At 52.4% G+C, this 19,656-nt stretch overlaps 1 protein-coding gene across 1 annotated transcript in view; it reads right to left on the bottom strand.

Moving 5' to 3' along the window:
- LOC119964477 (MAP kinase-interacting serine/threonine-protein kinase 1-like) overlaps nucleotides 1-6,830 on the bottom strand; it is a 133,481-nt gene extending 126,651 nt beyond the window's left edge. Inside the window, 1 exon segment of the mRNA XM_038794023.1 lies at nucleotides 6,735-6,830. Within this exon segment, the coding sequence (XP_038649951.1) occupies nucleotides 6,735-6,737 (3 nt within the window). The 5' untranslated portion in view covers nucleotides 6,738-6,830.
- Between the last annotated feature and the right edge of the window lie 12,826 nt (nucleotides 6,831-19,656).

Below are 19,656 nucleotides of genomic sequence, written 5' to 3'. Positions count from 1 at the left end.
TGCCAGCATCCTGCTCGCCTTTTCCCCGTACTCATACGCCGCACCCTGCGCCCTTCTCCACTGCATTTCCGCCTTCCTAGTGGTCAGTAGGTCGAACCTGGCCTGCAAGCTACGCCGCTCCCTTAATAGCCCCTCCTCTGGTGCCGCCGCATATTTCCTATCTACTTCTAGGAGCTCCCCCACCAGCCTCTCCCTTTCCTGCCTCTCCTTCCTCTCTCTGTGTGCCCTTATGGAGATCAGCTCTCCTCTAATCACTGCTTTCAAGGCCTCCCAGACCGTCCCCACCTGCACCTCACCTGTGTCATTCGTACCCAGATAGTTCTCAATGCCCGTTCTCACCCTTCTGCACACCTCTTCGTCCGCCAACAGCCCTACATCCAGGCGCCACAACGGGCGTTGATCCCGCGCCTCCCCCATGTCCACGTCCACCCAATGTGGTGCATGGTCCGATATCGCAATGGCCGAGTACTCCGTGTCCTGCACTCTCGGTATCAGCCCCCTGTTCAATACGAAAAAAATCGATCCTAGAGTACACTCTGTGGACGTGGGAGAAAAAAGAATACTCCCTCGCCCTAGGCCTACCAAATCTCCATGGGTCTACCCCTCCCATCTGCTCCATGAACCCCCTTAACACCTCTGCCGCTGCCGGCCTCCTATTCGTCCTGGAACTCGATCTATCCAGCCCAGGGTCTAACACCGTATTAAAGTCCCCTCCCATGATCAGGCCCCCTGCCTCCAGTCCCGGGATGAGGCCCAGCAGGCGCCTCATAAAACCCGCGTCGTCCCAGTTCGGGGCATACACATTTACCAGTACCACATTCTCTCCCTGCAACCTACCCCTCACCATCACATACCTGCCCTCCTTATCTGCCACCACCTCTGCCGCCACAAACGACACCCTCTTTCCCACCAAAATCGCCACCCCCCGGTTCTTGATATCCAAGCCTGAGTGGAACACCTGTCCCACCCACCCCCTTCTCAGGCGGACCTGATCTGCTACCCTCAAATGAGTCTCCTGCAGCATTGCTACATCAGCCTTCAGTCCCTTCAGGTGTGAGAAGACCCTTGATCTTTTGACCGGCCCATTCAGCCCCCTTACGTTCCACGTGATCAATCGGATCGCAGAGCGACCCGTCCCTACTCCCTGTCGATTAGCCATGTCTTGTCCCTTGCTCGCCCCGGGTCATCCCTCCTTTTCTGACCCGCTTCCCATAGCGATGGCCCCCCACCCCCCCCGGCTCTCCCCTTCTCATCCCTGGTCTTTCCAGCAGCAACCCGGTGTCCCCCCCAGCCCCCCCCCTTCCCCCCCCCCCTTCCCTCCCCCCCCCCCCCCCCCCCCCCCCCGGCTAGGACCCCTCCTAGCCGCGATGTACCCAACATCGTACTCCCGAGAGTCAGCTGGTCTCCGCTGACCCGGCTGCTCCTGCCACATTCCGACTCCTCCCGGTTCACCCCATCTGCGCCCGTGAAAGATCCCCTTAAAACCCCAGAGAAAGACCCGCATAATCAACCCGCTCCCCCCCGTCCCGTCTCCCCAACTTAACGATATATATACCCAATGGCAACTAAATACATAAATACTTAACTACATACTTAAATAACAAAATAATTAACTAGCTATCAACTAACAGTGTGCCCAACCATCACCCTCCATCAAACAGTATAAATAACCGCAGATAACCATAACCCGAAAAGAAAAAAAGAACAAAAAACCCCCCCAAGCACCCAAAGGAAAAGGGTAAAAGGGGTAAATAACTAAGGGAAATTGGAAACGGGAAGAAACACCCCATAAGAAGCCAACGACCCACAATAGAGATTTCAACAGTACAAATATACAGAAACACCCAACAACTCGAAACCTTCAAGATATTCAGAAAAGTCAACCGTTCGAGAAAAAACACCCCAAACAATCCACGAAACTGTTACCCAGTTCCGACCTGGCCTGAAAAAGAAAAGGGCCACTTGCTCAATCAAGAGTCCCCAGGCGGCTACGACCGCCGGTGCTCCCAGGTTTTAGTTCGTGTCCAACTTTTCCTCTTGTACAAAGGTCCAGGCCTCCTCTGGGGACTCGAAATAATGATGTTGGTCCTTGTAGGTGACCCACAAGCGCGCCGGCTGCAGCATTCCAAATTTGATCTTTTTCGCGTGTAGCACCGCCTTTGTCCGGTTGTACCGGGCCCGCCGCTTTGCCACCTCCGCACTCCAGTCCTGGTACACCCTTACCGTCGAGTTCTGCCACTTGCTGCTTTTCTCCCTTTTTGCCCACCTCAGGACTTTCTCTCGATCACTTAGCCGCTGGAACCGCACCAGCACCGCCCTCGGGGGCTCGTTTGCCCTAGGCCTCCTGGCCATGACCCGGTATGCCTCTTCCAGTTCCAGGGGCGCCGGACCGGCCCCTTCCCCCATCAGGGAGCTCAACATCTCCGCCACATATCCCGGGAGATCCGACCCCTCCAGGCCTTCTTCCAGGCCCAGGATCCTCAAATTTTTCCTCCTCATCCGAGTGTCCAGCTCCTCGAAGCGGCTCTGCCACTTCATGTGGAGTGCCTCGTGCACCTCCACCTTTGCCCCGATGACTGTGGCCTCCTCCTCCCTCGCGGTCATCTCCTGCTGCAGCTCTTTAATCGACGCCTCTTGGATCGCCTGGACTCCCACCAACCTGGTGGCCGTCGCGTTCATGGACTCTAAGAGCTCCACTTTCATCTCCGTGAAAAAACGGAGGAGAGCGGCCTGCTGCTCCTCCGCCCATTTCTTCCACTCCTCCGATGCGCCGCCGGCCGCCATTTTGATTTTCTTCCCCCGCTTTTTTTGGGGAGCTGCTGCCGTTTTTCTTGCCGCTCCACTCAGGGTACCGACCATAAAATCGGTCTAGTTCTCCTCAGGGGACCTTCCTCCACCGGGATTCGTCTTTACTGCACCTTTGGGGCCCTCCAGTTGGCCCGAAAACACCTTTGTCGCAGGAGCTTCCAAGTGTGCGACTTAGCTAATCATAGCCGCACCCGGAAGTCGGGTACCTAGGCTTTAACCAGCCCTGGTAGCCACAGTATCAATATGGCTAGTCAGTTCTGTTTCTGATCAATGGTAAACCCCCCCCCCCCCCCCCCCCCCCCCCGCCCAGGGTGTTGATTGTGAGGAATTTGGCATTGGTAATGCCATTGAATGTCATGGGGTGATGGTTAGATCCTCTCTTGTCACAGTCCCCTCTGCCCTACCCCATCCTCCCCCCCCCCCGCCCCCACTCACTCACTCAGCAGTCCGAGTCCTATCTTCCGAACCCTGCTCCCCTAGCTCACTCCCTCACTCTTCCCAACCACCTCTCCCATTTGGCCAATATTTAACAGCAGCTGCTCCTCCCGCACACACCGGTCAGGTTCATGTGGCCTCACTTACCTTCCTGCTGCTCACTGCTCTTCGAATCACAGGTCGTTACGCCCTTGCTGCTGATGGGCACAACTGCTTCTCACCCATGCAAGCAGCAGGGGGGGTGAATGGTGGCGCATGAGCTACACTATCAGAGACATTTGCAGTTGGGAACTCCTGGATTACACAGGAGAACAACTTCCCATCCCTGAAAATCCGCCATTACACAAGTACTCCTTGGAGTCGTATACCGTACCTCCAGCAGTACCATTGATTTAAAAGGTCACTCAGAAATAAGATTTGCATTTGGAAGGTTTTCAGGGTACAAACTGAACATGGCTAAGAGTGAGATGTTTGTAGTGCAGGCGAGGGGCCAGAAGAACAGGTTGAAGGGGCTGCCATTTAGGATGGTTGAAGAAAGTTTCCGATACTTAGGGATACAGGTGGCACGAGACAGGGGCAGGCTGCATAAGCTAAATTTGACTAGAGTGGTGGAACAAATGAAGAGCGAGTTCAGGAGATGGGATGCACGCCCGCTATCACCTGCGGGGGGAGTGCAGACGGTAAAGATGACAATCCTCCCAAGATTCCTGTTTATTTTTCAGTGCCTCCCGATTTTCATCCCGCGGTCCTTCTTCAAAAGGGTCAACAAGATTATTATGGGCTTTGTCTGGGCGGGGAAGTGCCCGCGGGTGAAGAAAACAATGCTTGAGAGGAACCATAGCGAGGGGGGGGGGGGGGGGGCTGGTGCTGCCGAACCTCAGCAATTACTACTGGGCGGCCAACATAGCCATGGTAAGGAGTTGGATGGTGGGTACGAGGTCTATTTGGGGGCGAGTGGAGGTGGCTTCGTGCATGGGCACCAGTTTACCAGCCCTGGTCACGGCCCCCCTACCGCTCCTGCCGGCCAGGTCGTCCACCAGCCCGGTAGTGGTGGCAGCCCTGCGGATCTGGGGCCAGTGGAGGAAGCATGTAGGGGAGGTGGGAGCATCTCCAATACGCGACAACCACCGATTCGCCCCTGGGAGTATGGACGGTGGATTCCGAGTGTGGCGGCGGGAAGGATGGGCGATATGTTCTTGGGGGGGAACTTCTCGAGCATGAGGGCCTTGGAGGAGAAATTTGGACTAGTAAGAGGGAATGACTTTCGGTACTTGCAAGTGCGTGACTTCATAGGTAGACAGGTCCCATCCTTCCCACGCCTCCCACCAAATGGGATCCAGGACAGAGTAGTGTCCAGGGGAGCGGTAGGAGAGGGGAAAGTCTTGGATATTTACTGTGAACTTATGAAAGGGGAGGAATCCCAGACAGAGGAACTGAAGCTCAAGTGGGAGGAGGAACTCGGCGAGGAGATGGAGGAGGGGGTATGGGCGGAAGCCCCGAGTGGGGTAAATTCAACTGCAACATGTGCTAGGCTCAGCCCGATTCAGTTCAAGGTCGTTCACCGGGCCCACATGACGGTGGCCCAGTTGAGTAAATTTTTTGGGGTGGAGAACAAATGCTCTAGGTGTGCGGGAGGGCCAGCGAATCACGTCCACATGTTCTGGGCATGCCCAAATCTTAGGAGATACTGGGAGGGATTTGCGGACGTCATGTCCCAGGTACTGAAAACTAGAGTGGAGATGAGTCCAGTGGTGGCAATTTTTGGGGTCTCTGAAGACCCGGGGGTTAAGAGGAGAGGGAGGCCGACGTCTTGGCCTTTGCTTCCCTGGTAGCCTGGCGCGTATACTGCTGGGCGGCATGGAGGGACTCTAAGCCCCCAAAGACCTAAGCATGACTCTCGGACATGTCGAACTTTTTAGGGCTGGAAAAAATTAAGTTCGCCTTAGGAGGATCTGTATTAGGGTTCGCCCGAAGGTGGCAACCATTCATCGACTTCTTCGCGGGGAATTAAACGGGGAGGGGGGGGGTAGATAAGAGTAGAATAGGAGGGATAAATAGGCGGGTACTGTTCATGAGAGAGGAGTGGTCTTTTGCACTATTTTTCTGCTCTGTGTTGATATTTGCACATTACTGTACACTGTTTACAATGCCACAAATACCTCAATAAAATTGTTTATTAAAAAAAAGAAATAAGATTTGCAATCCTGGCTTCAGCTCATAAAAGTCTTAAAGGAGATCGATTTGCATGCTGGATTTGCGAGCAGAAATTCCCGTGCCATTGCTGACAGTTCCACCATCCCAATGTTGACAAGCACAACACTTCCGATGTTCATATAAATACACATACGTTTTCATATATTTGACATATATCCTACAACTTTTATGGGCAATGAAAAAGCAAGACACACAATACAAAAGCAAATTACTGTGGACTGTGGAATCTGAAACAAAAGCAGAAAATGCTGGCCAACCTCAGCAGGTCTGACAGCATCTGTGGAGAGAGAACAGAGCTAACGTTTGGTGTTTGGAGCCAGGTTATTTGTATGGGCAGGATATTAGGAGTTCAGGAAAAGGCCAAGAAATGCTGGCATTGTATTGTCTGGCTGAGACATGACCTGCAGCCAGTTCAACAGTCGCGTGTTTGCAGTATAAATAAATCTTGGGTGGTTTTTGAACGTCCTCGAATTCTCCACCTCGACTACATCGCTTCTTTCTTTCTATATCGCCCTTTAGATTCACTGCTGGTTGGGGTACATGTCCTGGCAGCTTATTTAACACTCCGAATAAATACAATCAATGCCCAAGCACTCAAGGGGACAAGTTTTTTTTTTGGGGGGGGGGGGGGGGGGGTTGCCCAATCTGCCGTGTGGCAGAACTCAAACGTCCTGGAAACATTACCTTAGCAAGCCACTCACTTACCCCGTGTGGGTGCGAGACAAAGTTTCACACGCCGGGGGAGTTCATCGCCGGGCGGATAGATCCAGCAGCCCAACCGAAATAGTTTTCGAACAAAACCGGCACCTTCACTTTGCAAATGGGTGAAATTTGGGAGGGGGGAAAGCAGCAGCAGCAGCAGTCCGAGTGCAATGTGCACTGCGCGCTCCCCAATTCCGCCGGCTGAATTCCCAGTGACAGAATTCCCTCCCTTCCTTCACTGGATGTTGAAACTGTCCCAGTGGGTTGCATCACCCGGGATTTGGCAGAGACAACAGGCGAAGCAAAACCTATCCATTTCCACAAGGGGGTGGGACATTTTAAAATTAGACGACCCTCTCTGCCCGGTACTTACACGGTTGGCAGCAGCAGTTTGTAAACTGAAGGCTGCTTTCTCTCTCTCTCTCTCTCAGGGGGCCACTTGGCCGCTGACTCGGCCCAAAAAAGCTCCCCCTTGTTCACCGGTCCCACTTGACCCAAACCAGTCAGGACACAAAGCGACCGTTAAATCAAACCGATCGACGTAAGTTAGGGAAGAGAGTATGAAAGTTCCTCACCATATTGATTTAAATTCTTGTCCGGCGCCCCTCTCTCTCTCTCTCTCTCTGAGGGAAAGTTGTCGAGCGGCGGCTCCCGCCAAGACTGCAGCTCCCTCCCTCCCGATCCCCATCCCTCCCGATCCCCATCCCACACACAACACAAAGTTACACCTCCCCGTTGAACCGGCGACTCGGACAGCGGACTCCCGATTCCCTGGACCTTGAAACCCCGACCGTAAGCACTCGGCTCCACGTTGGCAGCTTCCCTCATCTTACTTCCAGCGGGCAGACCGCTGGTGGCTTTTCGAAATTCTGGACCGGTCGCCGCGCCTGTCAGCCGCCGTAGTGCCGCCATGTTGGGGAGGTCAGTCAGCCAAAGCGGACTGCACTGCAACGCCATATCGTGAAGGTCGACTGCCCTGACAACAATCAAGCAGTTGTTGGGACCACATTTCTTTGGGTCTCACTGTAAAGTTATTTCAATAATCCTTCAATTCTATTTATTCCATTAGACTTTTAAAAATCTATATCACTACACTTACGACCGTAACAACCCATAGCTCTAAGTATGATACATGTGGGTCCCCCTCTTTCCTTTTCCAGTTGATTGTATGCATCTCCACCTTCAAATACTTACTCAGGTTGGAACATCTGAGAATAACATTTCTGAAAATATGAAATGCATCTGATTTTCAAAGAAGCACACAGATTGAATTGTCAGGGAATTATATGGAGCTTTAAAATAATAACTGCAATTAAATAGGTGTAATCTGAGGCATTATTGTAGATAATTGTCGACAAAACATTTCCCCAATACTAAATGCTTCGCATCACTGTTTTCTCAACAGCAACAAAACAAATCACTATGACTAATCTTGCCGCAATAGGAAATTAGCTTGTGACTAATTATGCAATATTGTATTGCATGTGAGTGGCACAGGCTGACTTATGAAGTTTACAACATTGTTTCCCCAGTGACGAACACTTAAGCTCCATACCGGCAGCACGGTAGCATAGTGGTTAGCATAAATGCTTCACAGCTCCAGGGTCCCAGGTTCAGTTCCCGGCTGGGTCACTGTCTGTGCGGAGTCTGCACGTCCTCCCCGTGTGTGCGTGGGTTTCCTCCGGGTGCTCCGGTTTCCTCCCACAGTCCAAAGATGTGCGGGTTAGGTGGATTGGCCATGCTAAATTGCCCATAGTGTCCTAAAAAAGTAAGGTTAAGGGGGGGGGGGGGGTTGTTGGGTTACGGGTATAGGGTGGATACGTGGGTTTGAGTGGGGTGATCATTGCTCGGCACAACATCGAGGGCCGAAGGGCCTGTTCTGTGCTGTACTGTTCTATGTTCTATAAGTAAAATACTGTGGATGCTGATCACAATCAGACAGTTGGGTGGAATTTTCAGACTAAGTACAGTGACAGTCAGCATGTTTTGAGCTGGATGGCAGGGCAAGGTCTCCTGTCAATCAGCTCATTAAATATGGATCAGGGAGCTTCTCGCTGAATCATGTAGTGGAGTAGGCACTGATTTGTTCACTCGCAATTACCTCATGGATTTGAGGTTCCTGTGGCACCATATTTAAGCAGCACCCAAACACACATACACTCTCTGCAGTCCCACTGTGTGGCTGTTTAGCTCACAGGGCTAATCGCTGGCTTTGAAAGCAGACCAAGGCAAGCCAGCAGCGTGGTTCGATTCCCGTAACAGCCTCCTAACATGAACATGCGCCGGAATGTGGCGACTAGGGGCTTTTCACAGTAACTTCATTTGAAGCCTACTCGTGACAATAAGCGATTTTCATTTCATTTCATTTCATTTCAACTGTCCTCCCAGAGAAGTAAGCCCAGTGTACCATGAGCAGCCTCAGTTCCCCAGTGATTCTGCTCCAGGCCATCTGAGAATGCCACAATGTCCTCTTCCCAAGACATGGCAGCAGGTGATTGGCCAACCTGACTTTGGTGACCACTGGAGGAGGTCACCAGGGATGTCTGCCTGCGTGGCACACAAAAAAGAAACATACTGTGGCACAGGATGAATGGTCTCAACTGTTCCTCCAGGGTGAATCTACCTTCCAATCACTCTAAACTCTCACAAGCGGATCAGATCCCCTAAGGGTTATATTCCACAGGGATTTCACACATTATTAGCAGAAGGGACATTTGCGCACTGAACATCGCCGCCATCTCATGTATCATCCTGTATAAACAACTTCTGCCCTTATTGGACAGAGCACAGCTGGCCTGCTTGCTTCAAAATACCCTTCCACATGTTTTCATCACATTCCATCTATCTAAAGATAACCTGCATGAAAAGGGAAAGATCCTACTAATGGTGGGACAGTCAAGATTCAGGAACTGATTCCCTTTGAAAAGGAAGCAACTGAGTTGCCATGGGAAAAGCTCCTGTACTGAAGGCGAGGTCAGCCTCCCCCAGCAATCCAGTCCAGATGAGGCCTTCATTAGTCAAAAATATCATGACCTTTACAGTGAGTTATGTATAACGTTGGATTCTGCCTACTAGAGTAGCCAGTGGATCTATAGCTATCATTGCATTCTCCTGTACCCTCCACCAGCGCAGAAACACACACCTTGGTGGGATAGATCTCGATTAGGCTCAGGGTCACAATCACTGATGCGTCTACCCAGCAGTCGAAGACTGTGACACCCCAGGTCACAAGAACTCAGTGGACTGCTGGAAAATAATCCTCTGATGAGTCTGAGTCTGATAATGAGCCTTTGCAAGCAGCTAATGCACATGTGCTGGAAATGCAAAGACAGGCATGGAGGGCATCAGGCAGAGTTATCGAAGACAATCATCACACTAGAATGAAAGATAGAGGAGTCTGACCATATTCTTTCTGATGTTATGTCTCTGGCGTCACGGTCTCCATGGGAACGGTGGTGGCTGTCTTGGAGACCATGCTTCAACAGTTTCAGATTTGCATTTGGCCCTGTACTTGCATCACTCTAGGCTTTTAGGGAGATTGTCAGTGGCTCGACAAGAGGGAACGTGGAACAAGCACCTCAATCTCCCTTCAGGTGCCCCTTTACCTTAGGAAGTCAGAGAGGGAGGGGCCATCAGGCACCCAAAAGGGAAGAGGAGCATCTGCCAGACAAGCTGGAGTATTCCACCCATGCCACTCCAAGGGTATCCAGCCATTCCCAATCCCCTCTGCATGTGACACCATCAGCTCCAGCTTCTCAGGCCGAGGAGGGTGTACCTGCCCACAACAGGAGACCCAAAACAGACCAGGGACCTCCAGGCCCCAGGTCTTCAGAGGAAACCAGTCAAAGCCACTTCAGACAACACAGCATAGCCGTCAGCAGGCTGCTTCCACCTCTGCTGTGGATGTCGTGATTGCACCTAAACATGATATCAGAGTGCATAATGTTAAGAAACTATGATTGTGCACTGGTGGTATGGGTATTCCTTTACTGTATATAAACTGCACCTTTGTAAATACAATTTTATTTCATGACCCAATGTCTCAGGTTGCCTATGTCTCTTGCAGATGATTCAATGTAACATCTGATTTCAAGGGTGATCTACTCTCCCAATGGTCTGCCTTTGTGCGTCTCAGATTCATGTTATGTTTAACTAGGTTGTGTTACTTCCCTTGTGTCATCGAAGGGAGATGTGTCAAGCCAGAGTCTGAAAGTGCATGGAGAGAGAAATGCTCTTCTAAGTCCACCAACAAACAACTGAATGATGTGCATGTTCCTGTGTCTTAGAGGATGACATCTAGCACTGTGGCATCAGCACTGAGCTGTGTTCCTTGTGAATCTGAAAGAACCTGTCCTCAATGCATCATGTTGACTGCAATCAAATCCACATCTCAGTGCCTGCCTAAAGTGTCCTTTGCTGGTGGGAATGATAGCACAATGTGCAGTTGATTTAGGCTGCACGCTGGTGTGCTGCTATTCACATCGTCCAGGTGCCACATGCAGCATTTGGATGCTGATCTTCCAGCGTTAATCCCCTCTTTATCCTTGAGAATTATGGTCCGAGGCTGAATGATGAGCTTGCTGGAAATGTGAATGATTGGGATGAACTTCCTGATCACCTTCATGTGTCTTAAATTGGGGAGAATTGTGCACATGCCACTTATGGACCTTACTCCTGCTGGAACCAAGCATGTCACGGGCATGTCTTCCATGTCATGCCACTGCAATGGCATCCTTCAGTGGAGCATTTCCATCGTGGCCCTCTTCAGATCCCAGCCTTTCCAATTACTCTTCATCCAAGAAATCTGCCTCCTCAATGTCTCCCTCTGTCAAGTGATGTCCCCTTTGAAGCGGCAGATGTGAACCGCTACATCCCTTGACAGACTAAGGCATCTGCAAAACTATCTCTCACTCATCTCCAAATATAACAGTCGTCTTCAGTACAACCTGGGTCACGCCAGTTGCCTGTTTGGAATGGATATGAGCTCTTCAGACTCTGGGACTTCCTGAGGGCCCCCTGAACTATGCACCTCAGGTTGAAGCTCTCTCTAAGCTCTGCCAGACGAAGACTGGCCCTTCTGGGTCACATGAAAACCATCATGAATCAACCTCCACTCTGCACTCACCCTTGCCCCTGTGGACAAATAGATCAGACACATAAAAGCAGTTTACCCAGCAATGATCACTCTCCATCACCAAGCCAGACTCTGGACTGTGTTCATCTATGCAGGCCACGCCCTGTTTCGCACTTGCAGCTGAGGCACATCCTGAAGGATCACAGGTGCTTGAGCATTCCCACACCAGTATGAAAGATCTTAGAGAGGGGTGAGAGCAGCCTCATTCCAGATACTGTCAGGCTGACCCCTTTTGATGTCAGTACAGCTGTGCCTTACACTAATGATTGTAAGCTTTCTGCTCAATTAGCCAAGTAAATCCCAAAGGCTATGTGCTGGCCTCCCTGGAACATTGTCCAGCAGCTGTGCTCCATTTGATCTTTTTTCCATATTCCAGTTACTCGGTAATGGTTATATGGTTAACCAGAGCTACTCATATATTGCCCCAACCCTGACATCTTGCTGTAGGAAAGCGCACCATGAGTCATGGTGGCCAAATCAGACACATTGCATTTGACTTTTCATGACATTTCATAACCGAGCCTTGGTGACCAAGGGTTCAATCCCAAAGGATTAGGGTGCCACTTGATTAGACCCAGTTGTCCAATAGTGCATGGACTCCTCCCACACACCCTCAGACCCCTCCCCCTGGTAATTTTTGCCAAAGTTGTTTTTGAACTGCGTCATTTTACCGGGCTAACAACGTGGTTGTGCTGCCCATGTACCATGAGGCCAACTTCAAACCGTCACCATGCACATCCCTCCCAACTTCCTGAAACCCAATGACTTGAAAGTACACTTTCCTCCAGTCACTGTCCGGGCTCCCCCTTCAACCCTGGTGCCTATAGCTTTTGTGGTCAACATTCTTGTCCTCCCCTTGTGGACCTCATGTGAACCTCACTTGGAGACTGTATGTACTGTGACTTACATAGATACATAGAAGATAGGAGCAGGAGGAGGCCTTTTGGCCCTTCAAGCCTGCTCCACCATTTATCACGATCATGACTAATCATCCCAACTCAATTGCCCAATCCTGCTGTCTCCCCATAGACTTTGATCCCATTCGCCCCAAGTGCTATATCTAGCTGCTTCTTGAATATATTCAATGTTTTAGCATCAACTACGTCCTGTGGTAATGAATTCCACAGGCTCACCACTCTTTGGGTGGGTGAAGAAATGTCTCACCTCTGTCAAAATGGCTTACCCTGAATCCTCAGACTGTGACCCCTGATTCTGTACACACCCACCATCGGGAACATCTTCCCTGCATCTACCCTGTCTAGTCCTGTTAGAATTTTATAAGTGTCTATGAGATTCCCCCCTAATTCTTCTGAACTCCAGCGAGAATAATCCCAACCTGATCAATCTCTCCTGATCGGGCAGTCCCACCATCCCTGGAATCAGTCTGGTAAACCTTCGCTGTACTCCCTCGAGAGCAAGAACATATTTCCTCAGCAAAGGAGACCAAAATTGCACACAATATTTCAGGTGTGGCCTCACCAAGACCCTGCATAATTGCAACAACACATCCCTGCTCTTGTACTCGAAACCTCTCGCAATGAAGGCCAACATACCATTAGCCTCCTTTACCGCCTGCTGCACCTGCATGCTTATCTTCAGCGACTGGTGCACCCCCTGCATGAGAGCTATGGACCCCCCCACTGTATTACCAGTTTCTGATTTGCAGGCTGCAGATGCCTCCCCTGACTGTACCATGCACAGCTCAGTACCAATCCTCCCACCTGCAAGGCCCCCGTGTGTGGAAGACTGACCACATTCTGCATAACAAGCTGTGCATGACCGCTGTTGAACAGATAGACCTTCCTTCTCCCTGGACCAGAACCATGGAGCATGCTGCCCCAAGACTGGCTTTCACTTCTAACCATGATCATATGGCCTTGGTCTCTGAACTGGCTTCTATTTCTGACCCCACCCATCTGCCAACAGTTCCTCAAATATGTCGCTGACTGACACTTATTCCCCTCCCCCAGCTTCCTTCAGACCACCCCCTCCCACATCAAGAGTCTTTGTGCACCCTTCTCTCTCGTGCAATACTAACCCTCATCCACTCCCCTCATTCATCTGCATGCACCCCTTCCATGTTGAACTCCAGCTACTCCACTCCCAGTCATTCCTGTACCTGCCATTCCCTCCCTTGTTCCATCACTAGTTATTCCTGTGCATGTGAGTCTCTCTATCTGCCTCCTCCATATCCCTTCAAACACACACCAACCTTCCCCCATCTGGCATGACTTTGGTTGTCCACGCTATTCCTTCTCCCCCCCCCCCATCCTGCCTAGCCTGATAGAGTGCACCCTGCCATCACACCCAAACTCTCACTGAGGCACTGAAGCCCAACCTGCGAACACAAACCCCAAGTTCTAAGACACTAGAGTGCAATCTGCCTGTGAGCCCCAACAGTTTCTCACCTGAGAGCAGCTTGGTCAGTGCTATGAGTCAGAGCAGTGGTGAGAGATGGCCAGTCGGCTTTAAATGTTGTACACACCTCAAAGTTGTGAATGAAATGAAGAGGGGTGGGGGAGGTGCATTCCCCACCTATATCCTGATGTGAATCAGACCAGTCTGCTGCTGTCATGGCAGTTAATTCAGAGGAAGAACACGACTCTGGCGAATTGTGGTTTTGATGAGTATTCATGACATGCTAGTGCATGCAAAGGTGCTTTCTGACATAGATTGACAGGAAATTCAAGCCGTCATTACACCGTCTTGAAAGTCCAGAGGGGAAAATTCCAACTTGTTTTCCTGCTGGCAGATAGCTGACATTTGGCCTCATGCCCAATTCTGCCCTCCCACCTGATGCGCCATCAATTGTACGCGAGACGAGTGCTTTACAAAAGTCAGGCTTTAATAGACTAGAACATAGCTCTGCGATCGTCTATAATGGAATGGACGATCGCCGGGCGTTTGTCCATTTATACCTCGTTAATGGAGGCGTGGTTAACTCAGCCTCTCGGCCAATCGGTCGAGAGGCACATGACCGACCAGGGCTAATGGTAAGCCGGTGTTCTGCCCCAATGGCAGACAGGTATGCAGATCATATCACCACATTCACCCGTTGCGGAGAAGGAAGGCGGGGGGGGGGGGGGGTTATGAACGAGAGCCAGGGTGGGGGGAGGGGGGGGGGAGTGAACTGGTGATATGAGTGGCAGCCGGGAGGATAAATTTTCTCTCCTTTCTCTTATCGAATTTAGGAGCTTCCCACTGGCCCAGACAAAATGATATGTACACAAAGTCCATGGAGCTGTAGAACTTTAGAAAGATTCGATCAGTCTTTTTGTGGTCCTTGACGTCCTGGCAGACCGCCGCAGTGGAGGAGTTGACGTCGGATCGGCCGATGGTTCCGCTGACGTCCTGGAGTCCGGGAGCGATGGACCTTGAATAGTCTCCGTCACCCGAGTTGGCTGTGGAGACGCCATGGATGTGGAATGGGGAACCTGAGTGGGGTGCTGGGGTGAAAAAAAAAGAGGTGGGGTCTGTGGTGGGGGGGAAGAAGGCCGCACGCCGGCGGGTGCCAGGTCCCGGAGGGAGACCGTGTCCTGCCGACCGTCGGGGTACTCCACATACGCGTACTGCGGGTTAGCGTGGAGTAACTGGACTTGTTCCACCAACGGGTCGGACTTGTGCACCCGCACATGCTTCCGGAGCAAGATGGGTCCAGGAGTGACCAGCCACGTCGGGAGAGGGGATCCGGAGGATGACTTTCTGGGGAAAGCAAGAAGACGTTCATGGGGTGTCGATTGGTTGCGGTACAGAGGAGTGAGCGGATAGAATGTAGGGCATCGGGGATCACCTCTTGCCATCGGGAAATAGGGAGATCTCTGGACTGGATGGCCAGTAGTATGGTCTTCCAGATGGTACCATTCTCCCACTCGACCTGTCCGTTACCCCGGGGGTTATAGCTGGTCATCCTGCTAGAGGCAATGCCCCTGTCGAGCAGGAATTGACGCAGCTCGTCGCTCATAAAGGAGGACCCCCGATCGCTGTGAATGTACGTGGGGTAGCCGAACAGTGAGAAGATGGAGAGGAGGGCCTTAATGACAGTCGATGTGGTCATGTCGGGGCAGGGAATGGCGAAGGGAAAGCGGGAGAATTCGTCAATCACCGCCAGGAAGTAAATGTTGCGGTTGTTAGAGGGAAGGGGCCCCTTGAAGTCAATGCTGAGACTTTCGAAGGGGCGGGATGCTCTGATCAGATGTGCGCGCTCAGGGCGGTAGAAGTGCGGTTTGCACTCAGCGCAGATGTGGCAGTCACGGGTTACTGACCTGACTTCCACGATGGAGAAAGGCAGGTTGCCCCGGGCCTTAATGAAATGGTAGAGGCGGGTCACCCCTGGATGGCAGAGGTCCGCGTGAAGGGAGCGAAGGCGGTCTATCTGCGCGCTGGTGCAGGTACCGCGGGACAGGGCATCAGGAGGCTCATTGAGCTTCCCAGGACGATACAAGGTATCATAGTTGTACGTGGACAACTCGATCCACCACCGTAAGATCTTGTCATTCTTGATCTTGCCCCTTTGTGCATTATCAAACTCTGTGAGGAGGTGTGATGATCGGAATACCTTGCCCCTTTAAGAGGCTTGTGATGATCGGAATACATTGCCCCTTTAAGAGGCTTGGAACCCTGGGGGACTCCGCCTCTGGCTACGCCCCCTGGGAAACAGTACTTAAGATGAGACTCCATTTTGCGAGCACACTTCTCATGGAGGCTGCCATTGTTCACTGCTTATTAAATTGAGGCACTCTCAATTACGACACGAAAGTTAGGTCAGTAATCAAAGGCTTTAATAAGCAGTGAACAATGGCAGCCTCCATGAGAAGTTAACAGCAGTGCACATCAAGATGGACAGCGGTCTGAAACCAGAGAAACTCAACCTGGATGGCAGGACGCCTGAAGCCTCGGAAATCTTTAAACATTGGCTCCGGTGTTTTGAGGATTATCTGGACTCCTCACCATCTGATGTCGACAGCGCTCGCAAGCTGCGCTTCTTACATGGCCGGGTGAGCCACCGAATCTCCGCCATGATTGAAACCGCTACGACCTATGAGGCGGCGATCGAAATATTGAAGAAACGCTTCATAAAGACTACCAATGAGGTACATGCCAGGCATTTGCTCTCGACCTGCAGCCAGCGCTCCGGGGAAATGCTGGACGAGTTTGTGGAAAGACTCACCGCGCTCGCGAGGAACTGCGACCACAAAGCAGTGACGGCTGAAGAACATAGGGACTTACACATCCGCGATGCCCTTGTGTCTGGCATCAGGTCATCGTACATCCGGCAGCGGCTCCTAGAAGACGGGGCGAAGGATCTCCAAGGCACGGTAACGCTCGGCTTTTCTCTCGAAACGGCCCACCGTAACCTCCGTACGTACTCCGCGGACCTTACGAATCCCTCTCGATCCTCTCCAGACTCGGCCACGCTACAGGCCTGTGCCACGCGTCGATCCACTCACTCCGGGGGCTCCCCATGCTATTTCTGTGGGCAAGGCCAGCACCCACGCCAGCGTTGTCCGGCCCGATCCGCGACCTGCAACGACTGTGGGAAGACAGTCCAAAGATGTGTGGGTTAGGTGGATTGGCCATGCTAAATTGCCCGTAGTGTCCTAAAAAGTAAGGTTAAGGGGGGGTTGTTGGGTTACGGGTATAGGGTGGATATGTGGGTTTGAGTAGGGTGATCATTGCTCGGCACAACATCGAGGGCCGAAGGGCCTGTTCTGTGCTGTACTGTTCTATGTTCTATAGGGCACTTTGCGAAAGTCTGCCTGGCTGGGCCCAAAGGCCACAAACAAAAGTCTCACCGGGCCCAGAAATCAAGCTCCCGGCCTCACAGACCCCGCAACGCGGCTGCACTGCGGCCAGACACGCCCACTTCTGACGCGTCATCGACCTCGTGCGAGTCATGGGAGCGGCCATCTTGGCGGCGGCCATCTTCGAAACTCGACACGTGCGACCGGCGGCGGCCATCTTGTGACTCCGGGTGGCCATTTTGTGAGTCCGACTCTGACGGCCCGCACCTAGGAGCGATCACGCTTGATCAATCACGGCCGAAACACCTGCGAAACCCGATGATGCGGGTGCGAATCAACGGCCAAGACACTCCCTGCCTGTTCGACTCCGGGAGCACGGAGAGCTTTATCCACCCAGACACGGTAAGGCGCTGCTCCCTGCGCACCCATCCCGCCTCCCAAACTATAGCACTCGCCTCAGGGTCCCATTTAGTTCAAATCACGGGGTATTGTGTCGCTGACCTCACAATTCAAGGCGCAAAATACTCCCGTTTTAAACTGTACATTTTTCCTCAACTATGCGCCCCCCTGCTGCTCGGCCTGGACTTTCAGTGCAGCCACCGGAGCCTGACACTGAAGTTCGGCGGACCCCTGCCCCCACTCATAGTCTGCAGCCTGGCGACACTCAAAGTTGCGCCACCCCGCCTCTTCGCGAACCTCACTCCCGACTGTAAGCCCATCGCCACCAAGAGTCGCCGGTACAGTACCCAAGACTTGACTTTCATCAAGTCGGAGGTTCAGCGGCTACTAAAAGAGGGGGTCATCGAGGCCAGCAACAGCCCTTGGAGGGCCCAGGTATTAGTAGTCCGCTCCGGGGAAAAGCAACGCATGGTTGTGGATTATAGCCAGACAATAAACCGCTTCACACAACTCGATGCGTACCCACTTCCCCGAATAGCTGAAATGGTGACCCAAATTGCCCAGTATCGGGTATTCTCCACGGTTGACCTCAAATCGGCCTACCACCAACTCCCTATTTGCTCACAGGACCGCCCCTACATGGCTTTTGAAGCAGCCGGTCGGCTGTTTCACTTCCTCAGGGTACCCTTTGGTGTTAGAAATGGAGTCTCCGTTTTCCAGAGGGCGATGGATCAAATGGTGGACCAGTACGGCTTACGGGCGACCTTCCCGTACTTGGACAACGTCACCATCTGCGGCCATGACCAGCAGGACCACGACGCAAACCTGAGGAAGTTCCTCCAGACTGCCCGGGCCCTCAACCTCACCTACAACAAAGAGAAATGCGTGTTCCACACAACCCGGCTCGCCATCCTCGGCTACGTCGTGGAGAACAGGGTCCTAGGCCCGGACCCCGACCGCATGCGTCCCCTTAAGGAACTCCCCCTCCCCCGTAGCCTCAAGGCACTCAAACAGTGCTTGGGGCTTTTCTCCTATTACGCCCAGTGGGTCCCCAGATATGGGGACAAAGCCCGGCCACTCATTAAGACCACGGTTTTTCCTCTGACGGATGAGGCCCAGTCGGCTTTCAACCGTATCAAGGCCGGCATCATCAAGGCTGCCATGCAGCACGGTAGCATAGTGGTTAGCATCAATGCTTCACAGCTCCAGGGTCCCAGGTTCGGTTCCCGGCTGGGTCACTGTCTGTGCGGAGTCTGCACGTCCACCCCGTGTGTGCGTGGGTTTCCTCCGGGTGCTCCGGTTTCCTCCCACAGTCCAAAGATGTGTGGGTTAGGTGGATTGGCCATGCTAAATTGCCCGTAGTGTCCTAAAAAGTAAGGTTAAGGGGGAGTTGTTGGGTTACGGGTATAGGGTGGATATGTGAGTTTGAGTAGGGTGATCATTGCTCGGCACAACATCGAGGGCCGAAGGGCCTATTCTGTGCTGTACTGTTCTAAAAAAAAAAAAATAGAAAGCGATGCATCAGACGTCGCCCTGGCTGCTACCCTCAACCAAACGGGCAGACCAGTAGCGTTCTTCTCCCGAAGCCTCTGGGCCCTTTGAGCGACTAAGCGTGGACTTCAAAGGGCCTCTCCCGTCCAACAACCGCAACATCTATTTCCTCACCGTCATCGATGAATTCTCCCGCTTCCCTTTTGCTGTCCCCTGCCCCGATACTACCTCGGCCTCCGTGATCAAGGCACTGCGCAGCATCTTCGCTCTGTTTGGTTTCCCCGCTTATATCCACAGCGACCGGGGTACATCGTTCATGAGCGATGAGCTGCGTCGATACCTGCTCAGCAAGGGCATCGCCTCGAGCAGGACGACAAGCTATAACCCGCGGGGAAACGGGCAAGTGGAGAGGGAGAACGCAACAGTTTGGAAGGCTGTCCTCCTAGCCCTACGGTCAAGGAGTCTCCCTATCGCCCGCTGGCAGGAGGTCCTACCCGATGCCCTGCACTCCATTAGGTCGCTCCTCTGTACGGCCACGAACGAGACCCCTCACAATCGTTTGTTTGTCTTCCCCAGGAAGTCCACCTCTGGAGTCTCGCTTCCACCCTGGCTGACGACTCCGGGTCCAGTCCTACTCCGGAGGCATGTGAGGAGCCATAAAACGGATCCCATAGTCGAGAGGGTCCACCTGCTGCACGCAAACCCTCGTTATGCCTACGTCGAGCACCCCGA

This window comes from Scyliorhinus canicula, chromosome 4 (assembly GCF_902713615.1).
Source record: "Scyliorhinus canicula chromosome 4, sScyCan1.1, whole genome shotgun sequence".
Taxonomy (NCBI): Eukaryota; Metazoa; Chordata; class Chondrichthyes; order Carcharhiniformes; family Scyliorhinidae; genus Scyliorhinus; species Scyliorhinus canicula.
The sequence above is the reverse complement of the archived record's forward strand: the minus strand, read 5'-3'. Positions and strand labels throughout refer to the sequence as shown.